The sequence below is a fragment of the Eptatretus burgeri genome, chromosome 7 (assembly GCF_056783735.1).
Source record: "Eptatretus burgeri isolate ZD-2024b chromosome 7, Ebu_testis_v1, whole genome shotgun sequence".
NCBI lineage: Eukaryota > Metazoa > Chordata > Myxini > Myxiniformes > Myxinidae > Eptatretus > Eptatretus burgeri.
The window spans coordinates 9,811,290-9,833,535 of NC_140967.1; the positions used below are offsets into that span (position 1 = coordinate 9,811,290).

The window sequence follows — 22,246 nt, forward strand, 5'->3', positions numbered from 1 at the left end:
GGAAGAGGAGAGTGCGGAGGGGGAGGGGAGGGAAGAAGAGAGTGTGAAGGGGGAGGGGAGGGAAGAGGAGAGTGCTTGTAACTTACAAGTTAAGTTAAGTGAGTAACTTACAAGTAACGTGTGTTGGTGTCAACGATCGCGTAACCTGCCTACAACTTATGGCCAGCGTATGCGGAGCGTGTGAGTCATACGCTGGCATACGTCAAAAAATTTTGAGCATGCTTAAAATTTGTCGACGAGCTCGGCGTACTACGACGTATGCCAGCGTGCTTCAGTGTGCTCTTAACGTGTACAAAACTTACCCATAACGTATTCGACGTGTGCCAGCGCTTTAGACAAATTTTTCATACGTCGGCATACGCTGGCTAAATCGTCAAGGTGTGACAGCGGCTTTAACAGGACGAAGTGCGTTGTGTGGGTCTCGTCGGTAGGTCAAATAACTATCTCTGAGTGATATTCTGATTCCTACTCTAACCCTTTCCTTTTAGCCAGAGTACAAAATGAGCAAGCAAGCATACACACCATTCAATCGGTGATTGATAAAAAACACACCACAACGCCTCCTGTGGCTCGGATCCACCACACTCCCTCCACGACACACTACACAAACTGTGCATGGGCATCGCGCATCATTATTTCATTCAAATCTGTGTGCCAATTCCCAACCGCCACTTCACCTTACTTTGCACCTCGCTCACCAAACCTCAACACTTAGACCACAAACGCGTCCCGCCCACAGGAAAAATATTCCCGCACCCCCTCGTATCTCTGCATCGCCACAATTCGCAACTATTTTGAAGAGTACTGCATAACTCTGATTGTCCTTGGCACCACGCGATGCTTGACCAAGCAACAAACATTAATAGCTCGACCACCTCTCACCGAGGACGTCCCAGGTGAGCATGCGGAATTGATACAACCCTCGCCCAATCGCTAGACCACGAAAAGACAGGGGCAGCAAGGAGGGGTCGCAGGAAGGGCGATCCGGGAGTTTGGTACAGGGGTCCGGGTGTGCATTTTGGCTCATGAAGGGGACCGTTGGTGGCGGGGAAAGTCCGTTGCTATTCGACATTCAGACTGCACTCAGAGCACGTTCAGGGTTGGGGTGCCAGCTCAGGAAGCATGCCCCATGTTGAGTCAGGAGCACCGACCCGTGCCGAAGTGGATGGGTAACAAAGAGTTTCCAGTCCCGGAGGCTGGCAGGGCGTGGCTCGGGCCGCTGTGGCCCAATAGAGGAGCAGTATTTGGGTCACAGCACATCACTTTCCGGTCATCACACCACTCTTCGCTGGCTCTTTGCTCGCCTCTCGCTCCCTGTCTCACAATTGGTGTGCGATTGCCAGTAACGTGCTTCTTCTTCAGAGCCTGATCCAGGGCGACTGCCGAGACTCCCTGCCATGCCGTCGATGTCCCGCAACCCTGTGCAGCCAGACGGACCAGTGCGGAGCGCACATGGCCACGAGCCCCGGCAAAGTAATCAAGCCGGATATAACACGCCTCATCATGAAGTGGGAACGCTAAGGCGGAGAGTCCCACGGAGGTACACGTTACACATACAGATCTTTACACGGCTAGGTTAGGAGACCATTGGTGGTGGTCCCCAAACCTGGAGTACTGGCGGAAAGTACACGTAGCAACACACTGCTCTGGCGCATGCTCCCATACCTGACTTGTTAGGGATCTTTTTCCTTACGCATCTATTCTCCCCTCCATCCTCTGTTCTTTGGACGTACGAAGAGCATCATTACTGACTCGCAATCCCATTTTCCTCTGGCATGACACCGCATCCCCCACATTGCACTACACCACACTTCTCACTCCCACACTTTAGACACAACCAGTATTCCTCCCACCTACCTCTCCCTAAGTATTCTGGGTTGCATTGGTCTGCCGACAGCGCCAGGTATTGAGAGGTCGTTTATCCTCACCTGTTTTCTCTCTCTGGGCTATACCTAAGTAATCTTCCTCGGGTTTGTGTGTGTATGTGATAGCGCCTGTCCTAGCATAAACTAAGATTGTTGAAGATATAACGGGATAACTCTGCTCTGTATCTGCTTTTGTAAGATTGCTTGTGTTTTGCCACACCCCACCAATTCCTTGCTGTCCCCTGTTGTACATACAAATAAACTCCATTCAATGTGCCACATACTTTTCCTCGACTGACTGTAAATAAATGCTTTGTATTCTGTGTCAGAGTGGCGATCCGTCCAGGATTGTGCCCAATAGCCAGGGAGACTGCTTCGGCAGCACCAACGCTCTGCACAGTTTTATGCATCGAACAAGAAAATGAAAATCTACAAACCAATCTGTCTGGTGGAGTCTGTCAGTGTGAACTGTCGGGCAGTCAGTCCTGCTACTTCTCCACGAAATAGGCCGTTGTGCACGAACCGTGTGTGATCCGAGCGGATGGTCACGGAGATCCGTCGGTCCCAAATGTCCCCTTACGGCGGCACAACGGCCTTGCTAATTTTCCAACACGCAGCACGCTAAGCCAATGGAGGGAAGGACATGAACGCGCGCAGAGGCGCAGAGGGTTCCTCTGTACAACGCTGAGGTACAGGGCAGAAGTGGTGGTCCTGGGTAGCGGGGTCAATCCCTGCACGGAGCTCTGTCGTCCCACGACAGGTGACCTGGTTGACCACAGGATGATGGCACAGCAAAGCAAACTGGTGTTTCCAAAGCTCCGTAATCACCACTTTACCCAAGTACTGCAGCTGATTCATAAGACGTCCAGTCTTGCTGAGATTATAAGTCTCTGGTGGTGGTGGATTTATCAAGGGGGGCTTCGCCAAGCGTGGGAGTGGGGGATGCGTAAATTCTCCGCATAAATGTGTACCGTGTAGCGCACCTGGTGGTGGTGGCAGAGGTTATGACAATCTCCTTTTTTATCTGGACAACGCTGAAGTTAAAGTACTCTTGGCATGGGTAAATTTGCCCTCCTTAGCATTTTCCCCCCTCACCCCTCCCCCCCAAAAAAACCAAACTAACAGAGGAGCCTGTCAAAGCCTGTCATCGTGTGTGAGACATTTCAAGTGGGAAGGGGCATTTCAATTCAGACATTTCCAACCTGGCCTCCAAAGCTAGTCGCTGACTGGGCATCCTCCGTCGTGAAAAGTCCTTCAACGGGCCACCTGAGCTCCTGACCACATACAAAGCTTTCAACCGCAGCCCGATGGAGTACTGCTCTCCCCTCTGGGCCGGTGCACCTGCCTCTCACCTTTCTCGGCTTCACACTGTGGAAACAAAGGCATTTAGAATCATTGGTGTCTCCCGCGATGAGGCTGCGTCTTTGGGCCTCTCACTCTCTCACCGCAGGCAGGTCGGTGGTGTTTCTGTCTTCTGCAGTCTCCTCTCCAGTCTCGCCCCCAACCCTCCCGCTCTGTCTGTGATATGTCTGCCCCCCCCCGCTCTGTCTGTGATATCACCCCCCCCCCTCATATTTCCGCAGGGCGCTCAAGGTCCGCCAGCAAAACCCTTTTCGTAAAACTACCAAAATCATGAATCACTGCTCACCTTCACTCTTTCATTCCTCTTATTCCCACCTTTGGAATAAACTCCCACACACTTCAATTCCATGTTTCCCTCCAGGCCTTCAAAACAGCTGTTCACCACCACCTCTTATCGTCCCCCATCCAAATCATCGATCTTTTATACCCCCATTAATTCAACCCAAACCCACCCCCTTCAAATTCCCTGCTTTCTTTCCTTTAAGTCCTTGTATTGTCCATCTTGTATACCCCATGTTCCCCACCCCCATCCCTCTCCCTTCCACAGATCTCAAAATGTCTCTGTTCCCCACTGTTTTGTACTTCCCTCTCCCACCCCTCTTGTTGTGCGTTGGCTGTCATACGAGCCTCGACAATGTGTACAATTTTTTTTTTTAATCCTCGTGGACCCCGATTTTTCTCATGCCATGAAATAACTTTGGTACATCACCGGTGATGAAGCTTGTGGTCAAGTTTCATCGCAATTGTGTGTGTAGTTTCTGAGAAGAAGGCACATAACTCTTTCAGGGGGCAACCCCCCACCCGTAGACCCACTTTTTTAAATTCCACTAACAATCTTTGGTACATCGCAGGTGATGAAGGTTGTAGTCAAGTTTCATCAGAATTGTGTGTCGTTTCTGAGAAGAAAGAATATATCTCTTTGGGGGGGGGGGAGGAGAGATTTGGGGGGGGGGCAACACTCACATAAACTCCCTCCGTAGACCCCCTCAGAACCCGATTTCTTTAATGCCGTGAACAAAACTTGGTACGCCACAGGTGATGAAGGTTGTGGTAAAGTTTCATAGAAATAATGTGTGTAGTTTCAGAGAAGAAATTGAAAGTATTTGTGGACGGGTGGACAGACGACGTGCCATCCCATATGCTCCCCGGAACTACGTTCTAAGTGAGCCAACAATTTATTACAAGACTAAATTAAATGAACACTCAAAGGCAAGGACTGAAAATCAAAATGTTTACAAAGCAATAACAAACCACCTTTACATGTCAATCCCCTTAAAGTTACCTGTACTTTCAATGCTGCTGTCCCGGAAGACGACAAGGCGGTTCTTCATGGGTTTCCGTCGTCTTTCCATTGATGAACCCAAGCATCCCTCAACCTCTCCAACCGGCTCAAGTCTCAACCAGAGGGCGACACTAAATCCTGTGGCTTGACTGGCAACATGATGTGGCCAACAGGCCTGAGATGCTGGCAGAGACAATTGTAGAGAGGCCAAACTCCAGACAGAATGTGGGCCTTGAACAGCAATCTCTTGATCAGGTTTTTTGTTAGCATGCAGTCCAGAAATGTCCTGAAAGACGTGCAACATCCGGCTCGCTGTTCGACCTTTCACCTTCTGGGTCCAGGCAGTTGGGAGAGGTGCACCGCCCATGCTGGATGACGGTTGTATCAGCAGTAAAGGAAAGGTCAGGAATTGAGAAGGCACTGGTTCCATGTTAGCTTGGACCACATGCAAGAGGGCATCAAGAAGCAGCTCCTGAGAAAAATCATACAAGTGTTGCCCCAGAATTAAATAAAGAATTAGAAAATTAAGCATACAAGGGAAGATGTTTTGAATGACCAGTTCATACGAAGGTACAACCGAACACCGCTACAAATTGCTTTCATTCTGCCAGATAAATGTGATGGAATACAAGTAAAAGCAAAAATTAAAATAATTGACGAATTAAGCAATTTGTAATGGTAAACAAGATGATCGTTTGACTTTTGAGTAACGAACATTTGCTTCTCCGACAGTGTTCCTTCAGGCCAAAAAAATATTGCAGAGAAATGGGACATTTGGAAATTTTTTTTACTTTTTTCCTTTCACAATACTAGGAATATTACAAGAAATAAATGTACTTTTATCGAAACAAGAATGGCATAACAGAAGGAATACTACAACGGTACTCGAGAGAGCACAAACCTCCACCAGGCTGAACAGATTACATTTTGTATCCCACCGATAGGCCAGATCTGGATCCGGACCTCAAAAGTCAATTTGGCTTGTTCTCGTCACCTAGCCAACTTCATCCACCCTTTTGGTCATAATCCGTCCACAATGTTTTGAAATATCATGCTATATATAGCTCGTTTTTGTCCCTCTCTCTCAATTCACTTGCAAAAAATTTTAAACTCTCAGATGCAGATCTTCACCAAAATTTAATCAATTCACCCGTCACATACCAAACCTGTCTACAAAGTTTCGTCTGAATCCATCCATAACCTTTTGATATTTATCCTGCTCACAGACAGACAGCCAGACAAACATGGACGAAAATATAATCAAGTCCCTTCGGAGGCGGTGGTAATGACACAAATACCCTTTGGCATAATAAAAAGAAGTATTTTACATGGATGAGGACATTATATGATATCAATATACTTTTAGATCAATGACAGAGATTAGGAGACATCAGTTTGCTTTTTTGTCACAATCCTAGAATTATTAGAACATCTGAGTGGCAGACATTTTGTGACAAAATCAAAATAGCTTAACCAATTGAGGAGCTTAAAGAGCAGGTTTTGGGTCGCTGATGACTTCGCGTGATTCGAAGGTTGTAAGCACATTAATAATCGTTGGGCAATTATTTTCTTACGTTTGAAACTCAAAATATGCTAAAATTCACTTTTAAATCAAAACTTTTGTCAGTGATCGAAAAATAGTCCGGAAGTTAACGAAGATGACGTCACGTTCTCCGAAAACTTCGTGAACATTTGGAAATAGCGTGTGAACAATGGCGAGATGCGAATCAGAGAGTGATTTCAGAGTGGATGAAATTGAGTGTTTTCATTCCGATATTGCCGAGGACGAGTCGGAGGATGATGGGAATTTATATTATGGAGTTTCTGGCCCTGAGCCATATAAATTTGAGCCACTTGCAAGTGCCAGAAAATGGCCTATTTCGTGTAAAAGTCGCAGGACTGACTGCCCGGCAGTTCACACTGACAGACTCCACCAGACAGATTGGTTTGTAGATTTTCATTTTCTTGTTCGATGCATAAAATAATGCAAAGTTTGATTCGTCTGTGACTTGATATAATAATTTTTAACCCTCAAGACTAGAGTCTAGTCACTCAAGAGTCAGAAATAGAATGAATCAATAATAGACCCAAATATATTATACACCGGAGCTTTGGCGTTGAAGTCTTTCTGACAGCTGAGCTTGACCCCAGCAAAAGTGAACAGTTCGAACAAACCCCAACTTTCAAGAGACTGTTGTGGCATATCTATCTATAATTCCAGCAGTGTGTGTGTGTGTGTGTGTGTGTGTGTGTGTGTGTGTGTGTGTGTGTGTGTGTGTGTGTGTGTGTGTGTGTGTGTGTGTGTGTGTGTGTGTGTGTGTGTGTGTGTGTGTGTGTGTGTGTGTGTGTGTGTGTGTGACCGCTGTTTCTCGCCAACCACTGGTCCGATCTAATTAAAACTTGCCAGGTATATTGCTGGGGCCCTGTGAATGTGCCTTTTCAAGGTTTGATATTAATCGGACAAGTGCTTCCCAAGTTATGGCCATTTATTTACCAACCAATGACAGGTCACGTTGCTGCGTAGACGTGGCCGATGGGGAAGAGATTCTCAGACGCGTTCCCCATTACGGGTTACAACGTACCGACTTCCGGATAGTGTATTCTAATAATTTCTCGATTTCTTATGCGCATTTATAGATAAACACAATGCCCCAATCCAGTCATCATTTACGAGAGCAAAGGAACAGACTGTGTGGTTGTTTGAAAGTGGTTTTTTATTATTTTTTTGCACGTACGTTTTTTTCTCTTTTTTTTTTTTCTCTTCTCTTCTCTTTGTGTTTTTCCTTGCGATGACATTGCGAAAAGGCAAAATACATTGGCGCTAATTGAATAATTGGCCATTAAAACTAAATTGCGAATAATCGTAGGTGACAGTGTGAGAAGATGAAGTAGGAGCCAGCTGAGGAGGAGAAGGCTGAATGGTGGGCACAGCGTCATGCTTCAGTCTCACTTGAGCAGTTGTTTTGAAACCGAGCTCACTCATTGCATTGCCTTCGTAGTCCTTGGCTATGAAATGGTCACCACAAATGACAAGTCTATCCAAAGGGTCCTCTTTACCCGTTTTCTTTGGGGGAAAATTCGCCCGTTTTGTTTGTACAAATCTTATCCACTGCCGGCGAATGTTTGATTCCTTCAGGAATCGGTGGGAGCGATTACCTGTTTTCCAGCCATTTTCGCAAAACAGGATGACACACGTACGAGGCATGATGCACAAATATCCAAATAACTTTGTTCTACAATAATTCAAAATAAAAAACGGATAATATAGACAGTTGTAAGCTCAAAAAAGCAAAAGAACGGCCCGCTGAACTGGACACTTCTTCAATGAGCGAGTGAGCTTCCGCTTTGTTTTGGAGAACGTGACATCACCATTCATATATGGCACGCGGATGTTTTTTTCAACAGCCTCAAGAAATAACAACTTCGGAGTTAAATTTCATTAACTTTCCCAATAGTTGGGCAACCACAATAGTTTGCATCAAACTATTTAATGCACATATAATCATATTGATAAATTTTCAGAATGCGTTTGGTGACCCGCAACCTGCTCTTCAAGTTAACTGTTCTGGCAACAACACTTTTCGCCATTTTGTTGGTCATTCAAAAAGCATTCCGATTCTGATGTACCATACTCTGTTGCAGAGCATCGGTGGTGCCGAAGCAGTTTATTGGCAAGGGTTATCCAAGGCGATTTGTCATTGCCTTTCCAACTGAAGTTGGGGCAAAAATTTGTAATTTTTTTTTCAGAGTGCTGGCGATAGATCACCTACTCTTAGTGAAGGACACAGTAAAATCTTTAATGTCGGCAGATGGGAAACACAGTTTAACATCCATCCAAAGGATGGCCAGATATTGACGAACCACCCTGCTTGTGAAACACTAGGATGACAGTTTATAGTTGGGTCAGGATTCTCACCCAGGCTCGACTGCTTTGAGGAAAGTTAGCGTACCTCTTAAAAAGCATTACATCAAGTGATGTCATTTCACTTCACAATGGGGTGGGGAAGCGGAAGCGGAAGTGTGGGGGAGGGGGGGAGGGGGGGAGGCGAAAATCACTCCATGAACATCCATAAAGGGGAAGCATACAATCTCAGCATTTGGAACACACATTTCTGGCAGTGTCATCACAAAGACAGCTTCAACTCAACATTAAGAGCTCACAAGGCAAGGCAACCTGTAGAATGTAGACCGTTGACTATTTAATTCTGATGATGACCATTTAATCCAAAATTAAATTGGTTCCTGCCTCATTTTCTGATTTTCTCACACAGTGCACTTGTATGCAAGAACCCTGCAATCAAAAATGGGATTCTCAATGTTGTTTGTCATACGAGGATGAAGTTTTGGTGATCAAGCATTTTGCAGACGCACTCAACTGTGTGAACTCTCTGCCATTAAAAAGTCACACACCCAGCAATTGCAGATTTTACATCTCTCTGAAAAACCCATGATTTTACAATTGCTCTTTTTTCAATCTACAATTTTTGTACATCTTGTTCGCTTGCAAAGTGCTTTAACATCTCATTTTAAACTAGAAACTTGATAGAACAGGATATATCGCATCGTGTTCAAGTATATAGAGAAGGGCCTTGCCCTCTGTGGAGGCTACATTCTTTAAAATCACTGTGAACCGCAAATCCCCAAACTTAAGGGGGTAATGGGGAAAATAGGGTTAGGGACTTTAACTTTAAAATTTGTCCAAACTGTACCCTTAATTAACATGTTTGTACATTGTTTTGGTGCTTTTATTTTCATGAATAAAACAGTTATTAAGACCATAAAATAAAACAGTGAACCCTCGCCGCCCTCTGGGGTTACGTTCCCCTAACCTTCCGCGAACGGCGAACAGTTTATAACATGCAAGTTGTGGAAGAAAATAGTAATATAAATGTACTCTAAATTGTAATCGTTGCTGGTGTTTGATAAATTTTATTTTTATGCTACAAGTCGAATTGGCTGTCAGTGATGCTTCCCTTTAGCCAAGAGTCTTTTGCCCTAAATGTTTATAAAAGGAATGTCTTGCTATGGAACAAAGTGACCTTTCTGACAACACCAACTTTGTTATGATTACAAAGTTGCTTTTCACCTAGAAGACACATATTGCATTTTGGAGTTATTTGGCTAATGTTTAACAGCCCCCTCCACTCTCCCTCTGAAAGAATATAAATACCAGAAATTGTAATCTTGTTTTAGTGCAAGCACGTGAGGATGTATACCATCTCAGTGGGTTGTACTCCAAGAGAGTGCAAGCACATGTGGATGTATACCATCTCAGTGGGTTGTACTCCTTGGGACTGGCCAAGTACCAAATATAATAAAACTCTCTGATGCAATGTACTTTCACGTTGCGGCAAGTGAATTGATCGGCATCTGTCATTTGAATAACAGGATTTGCATCGAGTCGGTTAAACGGTTGATTAAAAGTAAATACAGGACCAAATAAAAGAAAATAACTTCCACAACAAATGGGGGCTCGTCTGGTATGTACTAACTCCCTGCAGGCAGTCCATTGTCTGGAGGGGCGGCAATCGCTTGAGCATGGTAAGCAGAGAGCGTTCGCCCTTTTCCCTCTGACGGCGTGACTGTTCTTCACGGGTAACGTACATCGAACAAAGGAAAGTACATGTTAGAGAATTTTATTTATAGAAAGAAGAGGATCCTGCAGAGAGAGTCCGTTTTAAAGCAAACAATAAGTACTATAGTTGTTTTAGAAAAGTGCTGGAGGAGAAGAGGAGTCAGATAGATGGCCAGATAACATATCTCCGATGGCGCAGCCGCTCGAGGACAAAGAAGCGGGCGCAGAGGGAGATGATGGCACAGTGCAAGAAGAGGCTCGACGAGGAGCCAGAGGAGTAATTAGGTTCCTCTTGGTGATAAGGTCGGAGTGCAGAAGAAAAAAAAGAGGCACTGCTAGGTGCGTTTACCATGCGAGATTACCCAGGAGGCCAGAGACGTGCAAGCAATTGTTGCAGGGTAAATGGGTGAGGTAAACGAGCAAGATAAATGGCTAAGTGGGAAACGAATAAGTGTTATGAATATTCCTTGAGTTACCTGTTTGTATTTCTGGTTTGTTGTATTGCATTGTGTGGAGGTGTTATGGATTTGTAAATGCAATGATTTGCACGAAACGTTTTGTAGGGTGCAGGAGACGATTGACTGGCTGGGAGCGTGGCTGGTGATTTGCATTGAGATGCATGTGTTGCTGAGTGAGTGGAGAAATGGAACTTGTGTGAGTCCAATAGATTTCACTGCAATGAAACATGCTCTATTGGGATTTGGCTTTGAAAGCTTGTGGGAATGCATGCGTGGACGGAGTGCTTTGAGTGCGGGGCAAATGTCGTTTGTGTGTTAGTTTTTACCAGATTGAGTGTGTGTGTGTGTGTGTGTGTGTGTGTGTGTGTGTGTGTGTGTGTGTGTGTGTGTGTGTGTGTGTGTGTGTGTGTGTGTGTGTGTGTGTGTGTGTGTGTGTGTGTGTGTGTGTGTGTGTGTGTATTCAATCTTGGTGAAAATCTGAATTGAAAATGATATTTTAACACCTAAAGAAACTTCAGGCAGAGTTAAAGCAGGCTGGCTGTGCGTGGTTTGGTGCTGATAAAAAACCCAAGGTCACGAATCTCCTTGAAATGGCTTTCTCACTGTTTCATAAAGTTTGTATGCTGTTTTGGCTTTGAACATTGTATGTTGCATACATAATAAATGGATGGTCTCCTCGGAGAATCATTTGAATACCTGTTATAATAATAAAAATAATAATAATAATAATAATAATAATAATAATAAAAATGATTATGCACGCATGATAGTCTTGGAGTTAGTTAACATGTCAAGTTTCAGGGCCACTTTGGCTTGTGGCATTTTTGGCTTAGTGTTGATAACGCGAGGGTCATGAGCTGCACTGTGCGGGCCGGCCCTCTCCATTGAATCTGTTTAAAGTGGAGTCCATTTAGAAAAAAAAAGTATTAAAGTTTTATTTAAAAGCCATCGGGATTTTGGATAAATTGAAATAACAATTGTGAATGTGGAATATATTCGGAAGGTGAAGTCCACTTGGGAGGTGAGCTCTTGCTGGCATTGTGAGGATTTGTAATTACTCAACCTGGCAGGTTTGAGTGCTGGGCAAGCTGTTAGGACGTGTCAGAAATGTTTCCAAGATTTTGATTTGAGTTGTAACCATTGTACTTTAAAGATGTGATCTAAATGTAGAAACGTGATTTGGAATTATTTTTTTTAAATGATTTGATGATGTTTAGCACGTAGGGCGATTCACAGATAATAGATGATGCCCTTGGATGGACGTTGAACTAGGCGTACTGTTTTATTAGTCTGAGAATGTTAAAGTTAATAGATGAATGAATTCATGTTACCTTTTATAATGATTGATCTGTGAAAAAAGTGCATCAGGTAGTGAAAATAAAAATTGGGTGAAAATACAGGACCTTGTTAATATGTTAATTGAGGATAGAGAAAAGTTACTGAGAATTGAATCAAGATAATAAAATGGCAGTTGCTCTGGAACTACTTGTGAATGAAACTGTAAATTGCTTGGCAGATATGAATGTTAAATGGTAACTGCAAAATCGAATCGCTTTGGATTCGGAACTTGAAAGAAGTAGCTTACTTTTATATTTTTGTATAGATGATGGAATATTTTTGGTGAAAAAAAAATTATTGATTGCAAATTGGAACCCTGATAAAGACTGTTGCTTTTTCTACATGGAAATAGCAAATGAGATGAATGTTTTGAGTATAAATACAACTGAGATTTCTGTATATTTTAGCATGTCATTTAGGGAAATAATAAGGAAAGGGATAAAATATTGAGATGACATATAATGCAAGTTGAATGCTTGTGCAAGAACCTTTGTCAGTCTTGTTGAGATACATGAGCCCATGACGTTTACTGATGGCATGTTTAATCGATGTTAACCTTGATTTTGTTTGTTTCGGAGTGTTGAGAGCAGTTGAACCATGCAGTGTACGATTTCGTCTAATAGTGGGGCAGATAACAGCAATTTTGAGAGGAATCGTGCAAATGATGAAACAAGCATAAAATTTGGCACATTTGTTCTCCAGGGGATTCTAATCAAATCTGCCCGATTGGCCATTTGAAACTCCAAGATGGCGGCCATTTTTCAAGATGGCCACCAAGTTAGCCTCCCGAAGTTGACTTTTTGCTTAGAAGTATTTGTAGTTGTCCGATTTGCATGATCTAGGTGTGGATTCATGTTTTCAAGCCTGCTGGAGTGGATTTTCCTGTTTTTAAAGCCCCCTGACACACACTTTTTCTGATTTTGCACTACTTTAATGATTGTCATATGAAGCTAAGGGCTTTCTGCAACCGGGCCCTGGCTAGTAAATGTTCAAAGTTATGTATACCAGCCGAATATTCCTCCAGCTGCTACTGTCCACATATGCAGCTGCAGAGTGCTGTGCAGGGGAGCCCTGACTGAAAGCACTTGCATCTCCGGTTGTAACCTTTCTTACAGGAACACTTGGTCAGTTCCTGACAGTTGGCTGCAATAGGGGGTAGTGTTGTCCAACATATCTGCCATGTCTCTCCTTTCTGTGTCCATCCCCATTCAGCGGGACTGCTCGTGTCTGGACTGGAGATGGTTGCCTGGGCCCAGATGATCCCAGCCTGATAGGCCGCATGCTTTGCATGTCAATGAGGGCTGCCTGTGTTGGTGAAATTGAGTTGTAGGGCCTCTGCTTGCAGGCAAAGATATCCAGTCTTGCTCCATCCACACCAGTGGCTGAGCTTGATCTGTCATACATGAAGACGACAAATCTCTCCAGCCTCTGCAGGTCAAGATCACGCATCAATGTTGGATGCTGGCTGAGATTGGTGAATGTTTCAGAAACATCATCAAAGACGTTCCAAGTCTGCCATGCAGTTTTCGTCCCTTTACCGTGGAAGGCAGACACGACGTCACATCCAGTGAACGCGTGGAAGTATGGGATCCCTTTAGCTTTCTCAGGCCCTCTTGCAGAAATGACCTCATGGACTGGAATCCATCACGCCTTGGCTCCTTGGCCAAAGGCAATCCACATGTTCTCAAGACCTAGTTCCTGTAAGGATGGCAGTACAGATATTGCTATGACTAGTACGTCCGTGTCATTAGCGTTAATGATAATGGACTTGCTACCATCCGTCGTTGCATCCCTGGTGTGTACAAATATTCGAGTCTCAGCTTCGTCATGACAACATGGAGACACAGCATCCAGTGACTTCCTTGTGTTGCTAATGGCATCTTCTCCTTTTGTGACAATGACTGTGCTTGACGTCTGTGCTTCACACATCTTTTCCGGAAGGAAGTGAAACAGCTCAGTCTTGTTGCTGTCATCTCGAAGAAAGCTTCTCCAGTTACTTGGGGTCTTACTGGTTCCTGTCACTCTTCTTCTGACTCCTTGCCCCCTTTCCGACCTTGCCTCGGACTTCAGACTTGACTTCTTGTACACATCAAACACTATGTCCACCCTCTCATACCTGGCACCATAGGATTCCACCTTTGGGATGATGTCTTCTTTAGCATAGTCATCAAATATCTTTGAAGTGTATGGAGGTAGGGCATTGATAAGTGCTGAGCCATCAATGATGAATGCATCTCCCCCTTGGTTCTCTGTCTGGGATATGCACTTGCGCTTCAAGAATTTCAGCCAGCTGTGACTTCTGACATGTATGAAGCTTGCCGCTGTCACTGAGAGATGCAGGGTGTGACTGATTCTCATGCTTGAAGAATTCTTGCAATTCACACTGCCTGTTCTGGCATGAGATGAACAATCGTGAGAACAGCTGACAGTCGTCTTTCAGGACTTTCTCCTTAGAACTTCCCCCAGCTTGCACTTGTTTGAAGAAAGAAACAATGTTTTTCTTGATTGGGTGATAGAAACGACATTCACCTTCATTCTGTTGCCCCTCCATGAATGAATGGAACTGCTCATTGCCCCACTGGTGATGTGTAGCTACCATTTTGGCAAGAGTTGGGTCTGCAATGTTCTTCATGTCTAGTACCAGTAGGTCGGCTGATTCTTCTTGGAATGGGTTGCCTATCTCCTGCATTACTGCAGAGAGTGCTTTCACCTTTTCAAAGAAAGATTTCTGGGCACTCAGTGTCTGCTCATAGTGTCTGCTGTTGTTGGTTTCATCTTTCATACCAGACATGGCCTCGTATCCAGCTACTAGATGACTCACTTCGGGTCCAGCGACCATCCACCTACGAAGTGCTGCCGGGTCTTCCGTCAACCCAATTGCTCCTCCGTCACCTTTGATGACTGCATTATTTGCTCGTGGGCTTGGTCGATTGCCAGGGCAGAGAATTCTCTTCTAGACTTGTGGATAACGAAGTGGATAACGAAGCAAAAAGCCGACTTCGGGAGGCTAACTTGGTGACCATCTTGAAAAATGGCCGCCATCTTGGATTTTCAAATAGTCAATTGGGCAGATTTGATCAGAAAGCCCTGCAGAACAGAAATGCCAAATTTGATGCTTGCATCATAATTTGCACGATTTTTCTCCTATCTACCACACTATCGTGAAGCTTTGAAAGAACTTCAACCGAAAGATTGGACGATGGGAAGAACCCAGATTTGGGTGATTGGGCATTCAACACGTGATCATGAAACTACGCCATTCCTGAGGAAATAAGATGAGCAATGTGGAAAAAAAAGAAAAGAAAAAACCCACTGAGGAGAAGGTTGAGCAAAGTCTTAACATCGCCATTGTGTGGTGCCTGCCTGAAGGAATGTCCTCAGCCACACTCTCGATTGCTGCTCTGCAAATACATCGTGAACTTGCTGTGGTTGCTTTAATGCACGACGAAGGCCCGGAAGGTCCACACGGCGAGTCCTCTGCAACATGTGTTCAATGGTGCGGGTGGGGGCTCGTGCTGCCATCGCAACTGCATCTAACGTGCACAGCTCATTTGGTGAATCAAACCTGATTGCACAAACTGCTACTGCGGGGCCCCAGACTGTACTGGAGATGGATCTCTGTTCACCTCTCGAGCCCTTTTCATCTCCTTCAACCCAGTGTCAGGCCCAAGCTTGTACCTGCCAACATCTACCTTCTCTTCAGCTCAAGGAGTGCTTCGACTGTGTTTCCCCTTGGGTGCTGATATACACCCTGACCTGTTTATCTTCTGACTTCGGGTAACATGTTTTATTGTGTGACACATGCTGATGAACAGGCCATAAATTAAATGGAAACGCACTCACTCACCTGGCTGGGACACTATTGAAATGGTCGTCATCCAGCATTCTTCTGATGTGAGCACTCGCTGCCATTGTTGATTGAACTTGTGTAATGTATTTTTTCTCCTCCAGGAATGGGTATGGTGAGCATATGTAATATAATTATTCTAAATTTTCCTTATAAGGAAAAAAGGGGGGAATTGTGAAAGAAAATAATTATATTAATGTACTCTAAATTGTAATTGTGCTGGTCTTTTATAAATTTAATTTTTATGCGACAAGTCGAATTGGCTGTCAGTGATGCTTCCCTTTAGCCAAGAGTCTTCTGCCCTAAATGCTGATAAAAGGAATGTCTTGCTATGGGGCAAAGTGACCTTTCTGACAACACCAACTTTGTTATGATTACAAAGTTGCTTTTCACCTTGAAGACACGTATTGCATTTTGGAGTTATTTGGCTAATGTTTAACAGCCCCCTCCACTCTCCTCTCTGAAAGCATATAAATACCAGAAATTGTAATCTTGTTTTAGTGCAAGCACGTGAGGATGTATACCATCTCAGTGGGTTGTACTCCAAGAGCGTGTAAGCACATGTGGATGTATATCATCTTAGTGGGTTGTACTCCTTGGGACTGGCCAAGTACCAAGTATAATAAAACTCTCTGATGTAATGTACTTTCACGTTGTGGCAAGTGAATTGATCGGTGTCTGTCATTTGAATAACAGGATTTGCATTGAGTCGGTTAAACGGTTGATCAAAAGTAAATATAGGACCGAATAAAAGAAAATAACTTCCACAACAAAGTCAATGAGATACATTCCAGCATGCCAAAATAAGTCCAAAAATCATAAATTAAATTTTTTTCAAAGACATTTAATCTTATTTTACTCAATTGTTCTTATTTTCCAATTAAATAAGTCATATTTAACATCAATAACAAGGCTTTACTGCTTGGAGTACTGTTGATGGGTATCCCCGGTCAGTTCTGCTTGAACATTGCCATAGCACGGAGGTAGCGAATTGATCTCCCAGGAGCAACCCACAAATCCCTCACATCTATTATGATGTTTTGATGTTTTACTTATGATGCTCTTGTCTTTGTGGAGATATAATATGTTGATCTCGTCTGACTATTGTAGTTACATTTACGAATGTAATGAATAGTGGACTCATTAACATTGTAGTATTTCGCCAACACAGTAACACGTGCACCACTCTCAAGTCGATCTAATATTTTCACGTTTTCCACTGTCACCACTTTCTTCACTTTTTACAGCGCGGCGACATCGCGCTGTTATATAATTGGCTATTCTGTCCTGTGTCTTCTGTCACACTTATTGTTGGGTGTGATGTGGGCGGAGATTGCCGGGTGGATTGTGGGCGGAGATTGCAGGGTGTATTGTGGGCGGAGATTGCCGGGTGTATTGTGGGCGGAGATTGCCGGGTGGATTGTGGGCGGAGATTGCCGGGTGGATTGTGGGCGGAGATTGCCGGGTGGATTGTGGGCGGAGATTGCCGGGTGGATTGTGGGCGGAGATTGCCGGGTGGATTGTGGGCGGAGATTGCCGGGTGGATTGTGGGCGGAGATTGCGGGTGGATTGTGGGCAGAGATTACCGGGTGGATTGTGGGCGGAGATTGCCGGGTGGATTGTGGGCGGAGATTGCCGGGTGGATTGTGGGCGGAGATTGCCGGGTGGATTGTGGGCGGAGATTGCCGGGTGGATTGTGGGCGGAGATTGCCGGGTGGATTGTGGGCGGAGATTGCCGGGTGGATTGTGGGCGGAGATTGCCGGGTGGATTGTGGGCGGAGATTGCCGGGTGGATTGTGGGCGGAGATTGCCGGGTGGATTGTGGGCGGAGATTGCCGAGTGGATTGTGGGCGGAGATTGCCGGGTGAATTGTGGGTGGGGTTAATGCGATAGAGCGACGTTTTTTGTGCTGAATCGTTTTCCGTGTGATGCCGGAAGTTGATTTTCTGAGCAGGAAGTGATAATCTTCTTGTTCCGTTCGTTGTTGACGCGCAGCGTTGTAACTCTCGTTCCTTATTCTGCTCTTCAGCAGATTTGTACATTGTTTTGGTGCACTTAATGGATGCTTTGGATGTTATAAGGAAAATGGATGAAGTAAACAGTATAAAAGGTTTTATCACAATAAAATACCGCACATCACCAACCGCAATGCAACTCGGAGACAATGATGTGGCGGCGCGGCAGATGCTGGAAGACGCAGAATGTAAATTTTCAAATTGTTATATTTTCCGGAAATACGTTACAATTTTAAATAAACACGTAATGTTAAATGAAGGAAAATATTGTTATCCAAACATTGAAAGTGTTAAAATACTTATGAAACACAAATGAGTTTAGGGTGGGCGGGATTTATTTTGTCTGTGGTGGATGTTCCTAGAAGACGCAGAAGGCAAATTTTTGTATTTTCCGGCGATAAAGTACAGTTATAATTTAACAGGTAATGTTAAATGAAGGAAAATGTTGTTATCCAAGCACTGAAAGTGTTAAAAAAAAAAAAACATGAAAACCTGAGGAGTTTGAGGTGGGAGGAGTTCATTTTTCCGCAGATACGCGGGAGTATCAGCATGGACGGAGAGAAAGAGTGTCTAAAAGGCGCAGATACGCGAAATCGCGGACGGCGAATACGTGTACAGCGAGGTTTGACTATTATTTTCCTCCATGAAGAACATAAAATAAAATATTATTTTCCTGTAATAAGAACATAAAATAAAATATTATTTTCCTGTAATAAGAACATAAAATAAAATATTATTTTCCTGTATTAAGAACATAAAATAAAATATTATTTTCCTGTAATAAGAACATAAAATAAAATATTATTTTCCTGTATTAAGAACATAAAATAAAATATTATTTTCCTGTATTAAGAACATTAAATAAAATATTATTTTCCTGTATTAAGAACATAAAATAAAATATTATTTTCCTGTAATAAGAACATAAAATAAAATATTATTTTCCTGTATTAAGAACATAAAATAAAATATTATTTTCCTGTAATAAGAACATAAAATAAAATATTATTTTCCTGTATTAAGAACATAAAATAAAATATTATTTTCCTGTAATAAGAACATAAAATAAAATATTATTTTCCTGTATTAAGAACATAAAATAAAATATTATTTTCCTGTAATAAGAACATAGAATAAAATATTATTTTCCTGTATTAAGAACATAAAATAAAATATTATTTTCCTGTAATAAGAACATAAAATAAAATATTATTTTCCTGTATTAAGAACATAAAATAAAATATTATTTTCCTGTAATAAGAACATAAAATAAAATATTATTTTCCTGTATTAAGAACATAAAATAAAATATTATTTTCCTGTATTAAGAACATAAAATAAAATATTATTTTCCTTTATTAAGAACATAAAATAAAATATTATTTTCCTGTATTAAGAACATAAACTAAAATATTATTTTCCTGTATTAAGAACATAAAATAAAATATTATTTTCCTGTATTAAGAACATAAAATAAAATATTATTTTCCTGTATTAAGAACATAAAATAAAATATTATTTTCCTGTATTAAGAACATAAAATAAAATATTATTTTCCTGTATGAAGAACATAAAATAAAATATTATTTTCCTGTATTAAGAACATAAAATAAAATATTATTTTCCTGTATTAAGAACATAAAATAAAATATTATTTTCCTGTATTAAGAACATAAAATAAAATATTATTTTCCTGTATAAAGAACATAAAATAAAATATTATTTTCCTGTATAAAGAACATAAAATAAAATATTATTTTCCTGTATAAAGAACATATAATAAAATATTATTTTCCTGTATAAAGAACATAAAATAAAATAAAATATATTTTCCTGTATTAAGAACATAAAATAAATTTTTATTTTCCTGTATTAAGAACATAAAATAAAGTATTAATGCTATGATTTTTATATGCAGCCTGTGGCTGCTGGTTGCATCATTCATCGGAGCATGGCTGTGCTGCTGATACAGTGCCGCTTATTTCGAGGAAGTTGGTACTCATTTTGCCGATCTCAGAAAGATGACAGGCTGAGTCAACCGACCTGATGTTATTTCAACGGTTGACAGGGTCTCAAACTCAAGAACGTAAGATATTGAGCTAGCCATCTTAACTGTTCAGCGAACACCAGGCTTATTTTCCTGAATTAAGAACATAAAATAAAGCTGATTTTCTTGACTTACTAAGATCATGAAACTTACCTTTAATAATAATAATGATAAACTTTATCCAAAAATGTGATGGTGGTGATGATGATAGTGACAATAAAGACTGGTGGTTTGAGGGGGTTAATGTATTGAAGGCCCATGTTAATTAGGTGAATAAATGTGGAAAATAGTTTGCCAACCAACGATTATTTGAGTGCATCGACAGCAATCAACAAACATTGCCTCAAAAATTCATCGTGATTGAGCAAATCTGTGAAGTGGAAATCCACGAGCGTCAGGACCCTCTTGCACTTCAATTTTAATAAAACAATCAATTTCAAGATTGTTAAAAAAAAAAAAAAATCCTGAAGTTTAGCGCTCTGAAGCAGTCATACACAAACCACCCTTATACACTGTAATATGACTACTTTAAGTTGCAATTTAGGAGAAGGAAGCTTTATTGATTTTCATTGAATGCAGTGTCAATCAGCATCGTATTTGTGGCCTCTTCATATTTCATATTTGTGGCCTCTTCTTCACCCCGATAAACATGCTACGCCCTCTCATGCTATATATTGATATATAGCATGGTTCGTGGAAGTATTATGAAGGCAATTTGTGTTCTCCAGTCAAGTACTGTATTTTATTCAATTTAAGTAAAGGTTTAAAGAGGTTTAAAGGCATATAAATAAATAAATTCCAGATTTTACTGCCATTTCTACCAGTGTCTATTACACCACCCTATCTAGCACAAACATTCGTTATTTGTGCCTGTTGATTGTGTCCTCTATATAGTCCTTATAAACAGTAAGTATATGGTTTGGAATGATTTTCGATTTTGGTTGACTGCTGGGCAGACGGACAGAGTAAAATATTCTCCAACTCCTCTGTGCATGTGTGGTCGGGACAAATTCAGAGGCAATATACGGTAAAACGGCAGACTTGTTTTTCTATCCATGTTCCGATTCGTGTTCAAAATATAACATTCAATTTAAATAAGGTGTTCCTCAGTCATAAACTGACTATCACAAACTGATCAGACGTACGGACATAAACCAATTGCTTAACCCCGCTTTTCGTTTCACGTGTGTGGGGTAATGTAAAGCGTGATACAAGAAATCAATTGATTAATTCAATATTTCTTTCCCTCCGTGCTCACTTTTCCTGTTTGCTTGTTGCATGCATTCACCTATGGTGCCACTGCCCAGATGCCATCATGTTGCCATCCTAACCTCATGTCCACCATACTCTGACCGATAACCTTTTGTCCAGTTATTTCCAGCCCTGCCCTCATTATCCAAATCAAGATAAATCTTTTTGTCTTGATTTTCCCATATTTTTTTGATTTTCCCATATAACACATATCCCATATGTGTTCCCATATTTCTGCTGGTTCATAAAACTACCATCCTCTGTCCTTTCGTTCTTATATGAGCCTTGACCTCTAATTAAAATAAAAAGTACACCAATGGGAATTTCAAATCAGTTTGGTATGCCTTTGTAAAGATCAACCAAACAAACTGTGAAAATGCTAACAACATGCTAAATGCATTTTTTGTGCAGCAAACATACCGTTGGAGGACTTTTCACTGTAAACAACTTGAGCAGAAGTGTCAGTTCTTCGGGAGAAATCTGCACAGCCGCTAGAGTGACCAGCAAGTCAACCAACACGACTTGCAACTCTGAGAACAATACAAATGCCAATACGTCATCAAATACAGTCACATCCAACAACTGTGCTATCAAAGGCACAAAAACAAAAACAACCTTTATGAAGTCAAAACAAAAGTATTGTACATTTCAAGAAATGCTCTTTTGCTATTTTTTTATTACATTCTTGATCAAAGTGCCCCGGTTAAAATACGTGTACCATATCCCTGTGTCGTAAGAGGCGACCAGGGTTGCGTCAGGAAGGGCATCCGGTGTAAAACATGTGCCAAATCACTATGCGGATCATACGGATGATCCGCTGTGGCGACCCCGAACGGGAGCAGCCGAAAGAAGAAGAAGATTCTTGATCAAAGTGCAGTGTTGAATGTGCATGAGGAGGAGAAAATAATGACAAACAGGAACTCGAGAGTTCATAGAACACATTACCCCACACAATTTGGAGAAAAAAAGGACATGGGCAGGGTCTGCAAGCAGCAAATTTGATTGCTCAAGATAATTTAAAACAACGTACTATTTTGTCCAAGTATTGCGAAACGGAAGGGTTTTGAAAGTACCAAAAGGATAATTTGTGTGTCTGCAGTGTTCAAGTATATAATTTCATTGAAATAGAATAAAGATTTTAAAGGCTGGAGAAAAAAAATTCAGAAGTTTACTACCGTTGATGAAGTGTTTAATACACCACCATAT

The 22,246-nt window shown here is 42.0% G+C and overlaps 1 protein-coding gene across 7 annotated transcripts in view; it reads right to left on the reverse strand.

Annotated features, from left to right (window-relative positions):
* Positions 1 to 22,246, reverse strand: part of LYST (lysosomal trafficking regulator) — a 346,449-nt gene that overhangs the window by 216,936 nt on the left and 107,267 nt on the right. For all 7 annotated transcript variants that reach the window (XM_085887393.1, XM_085887392.1, XM_085887391.1 and 4 more), the window contains 2 exons: positions 21,461 to 21,570; positions 4,510 to 4,981 (listed from right to left, as the gene is read on the reverse strand). In XM_085887393.1, coding sequence (XP_085743519.1) covers positions 4,510 to 4,981; positions 21,461 to 21,570 — 582 coding nt within the window. The remainder of the gene's footprint in view (positions 1 to 4,509; positions 4,982 to 21,460; positions 21,571 to 22,246) is intronic.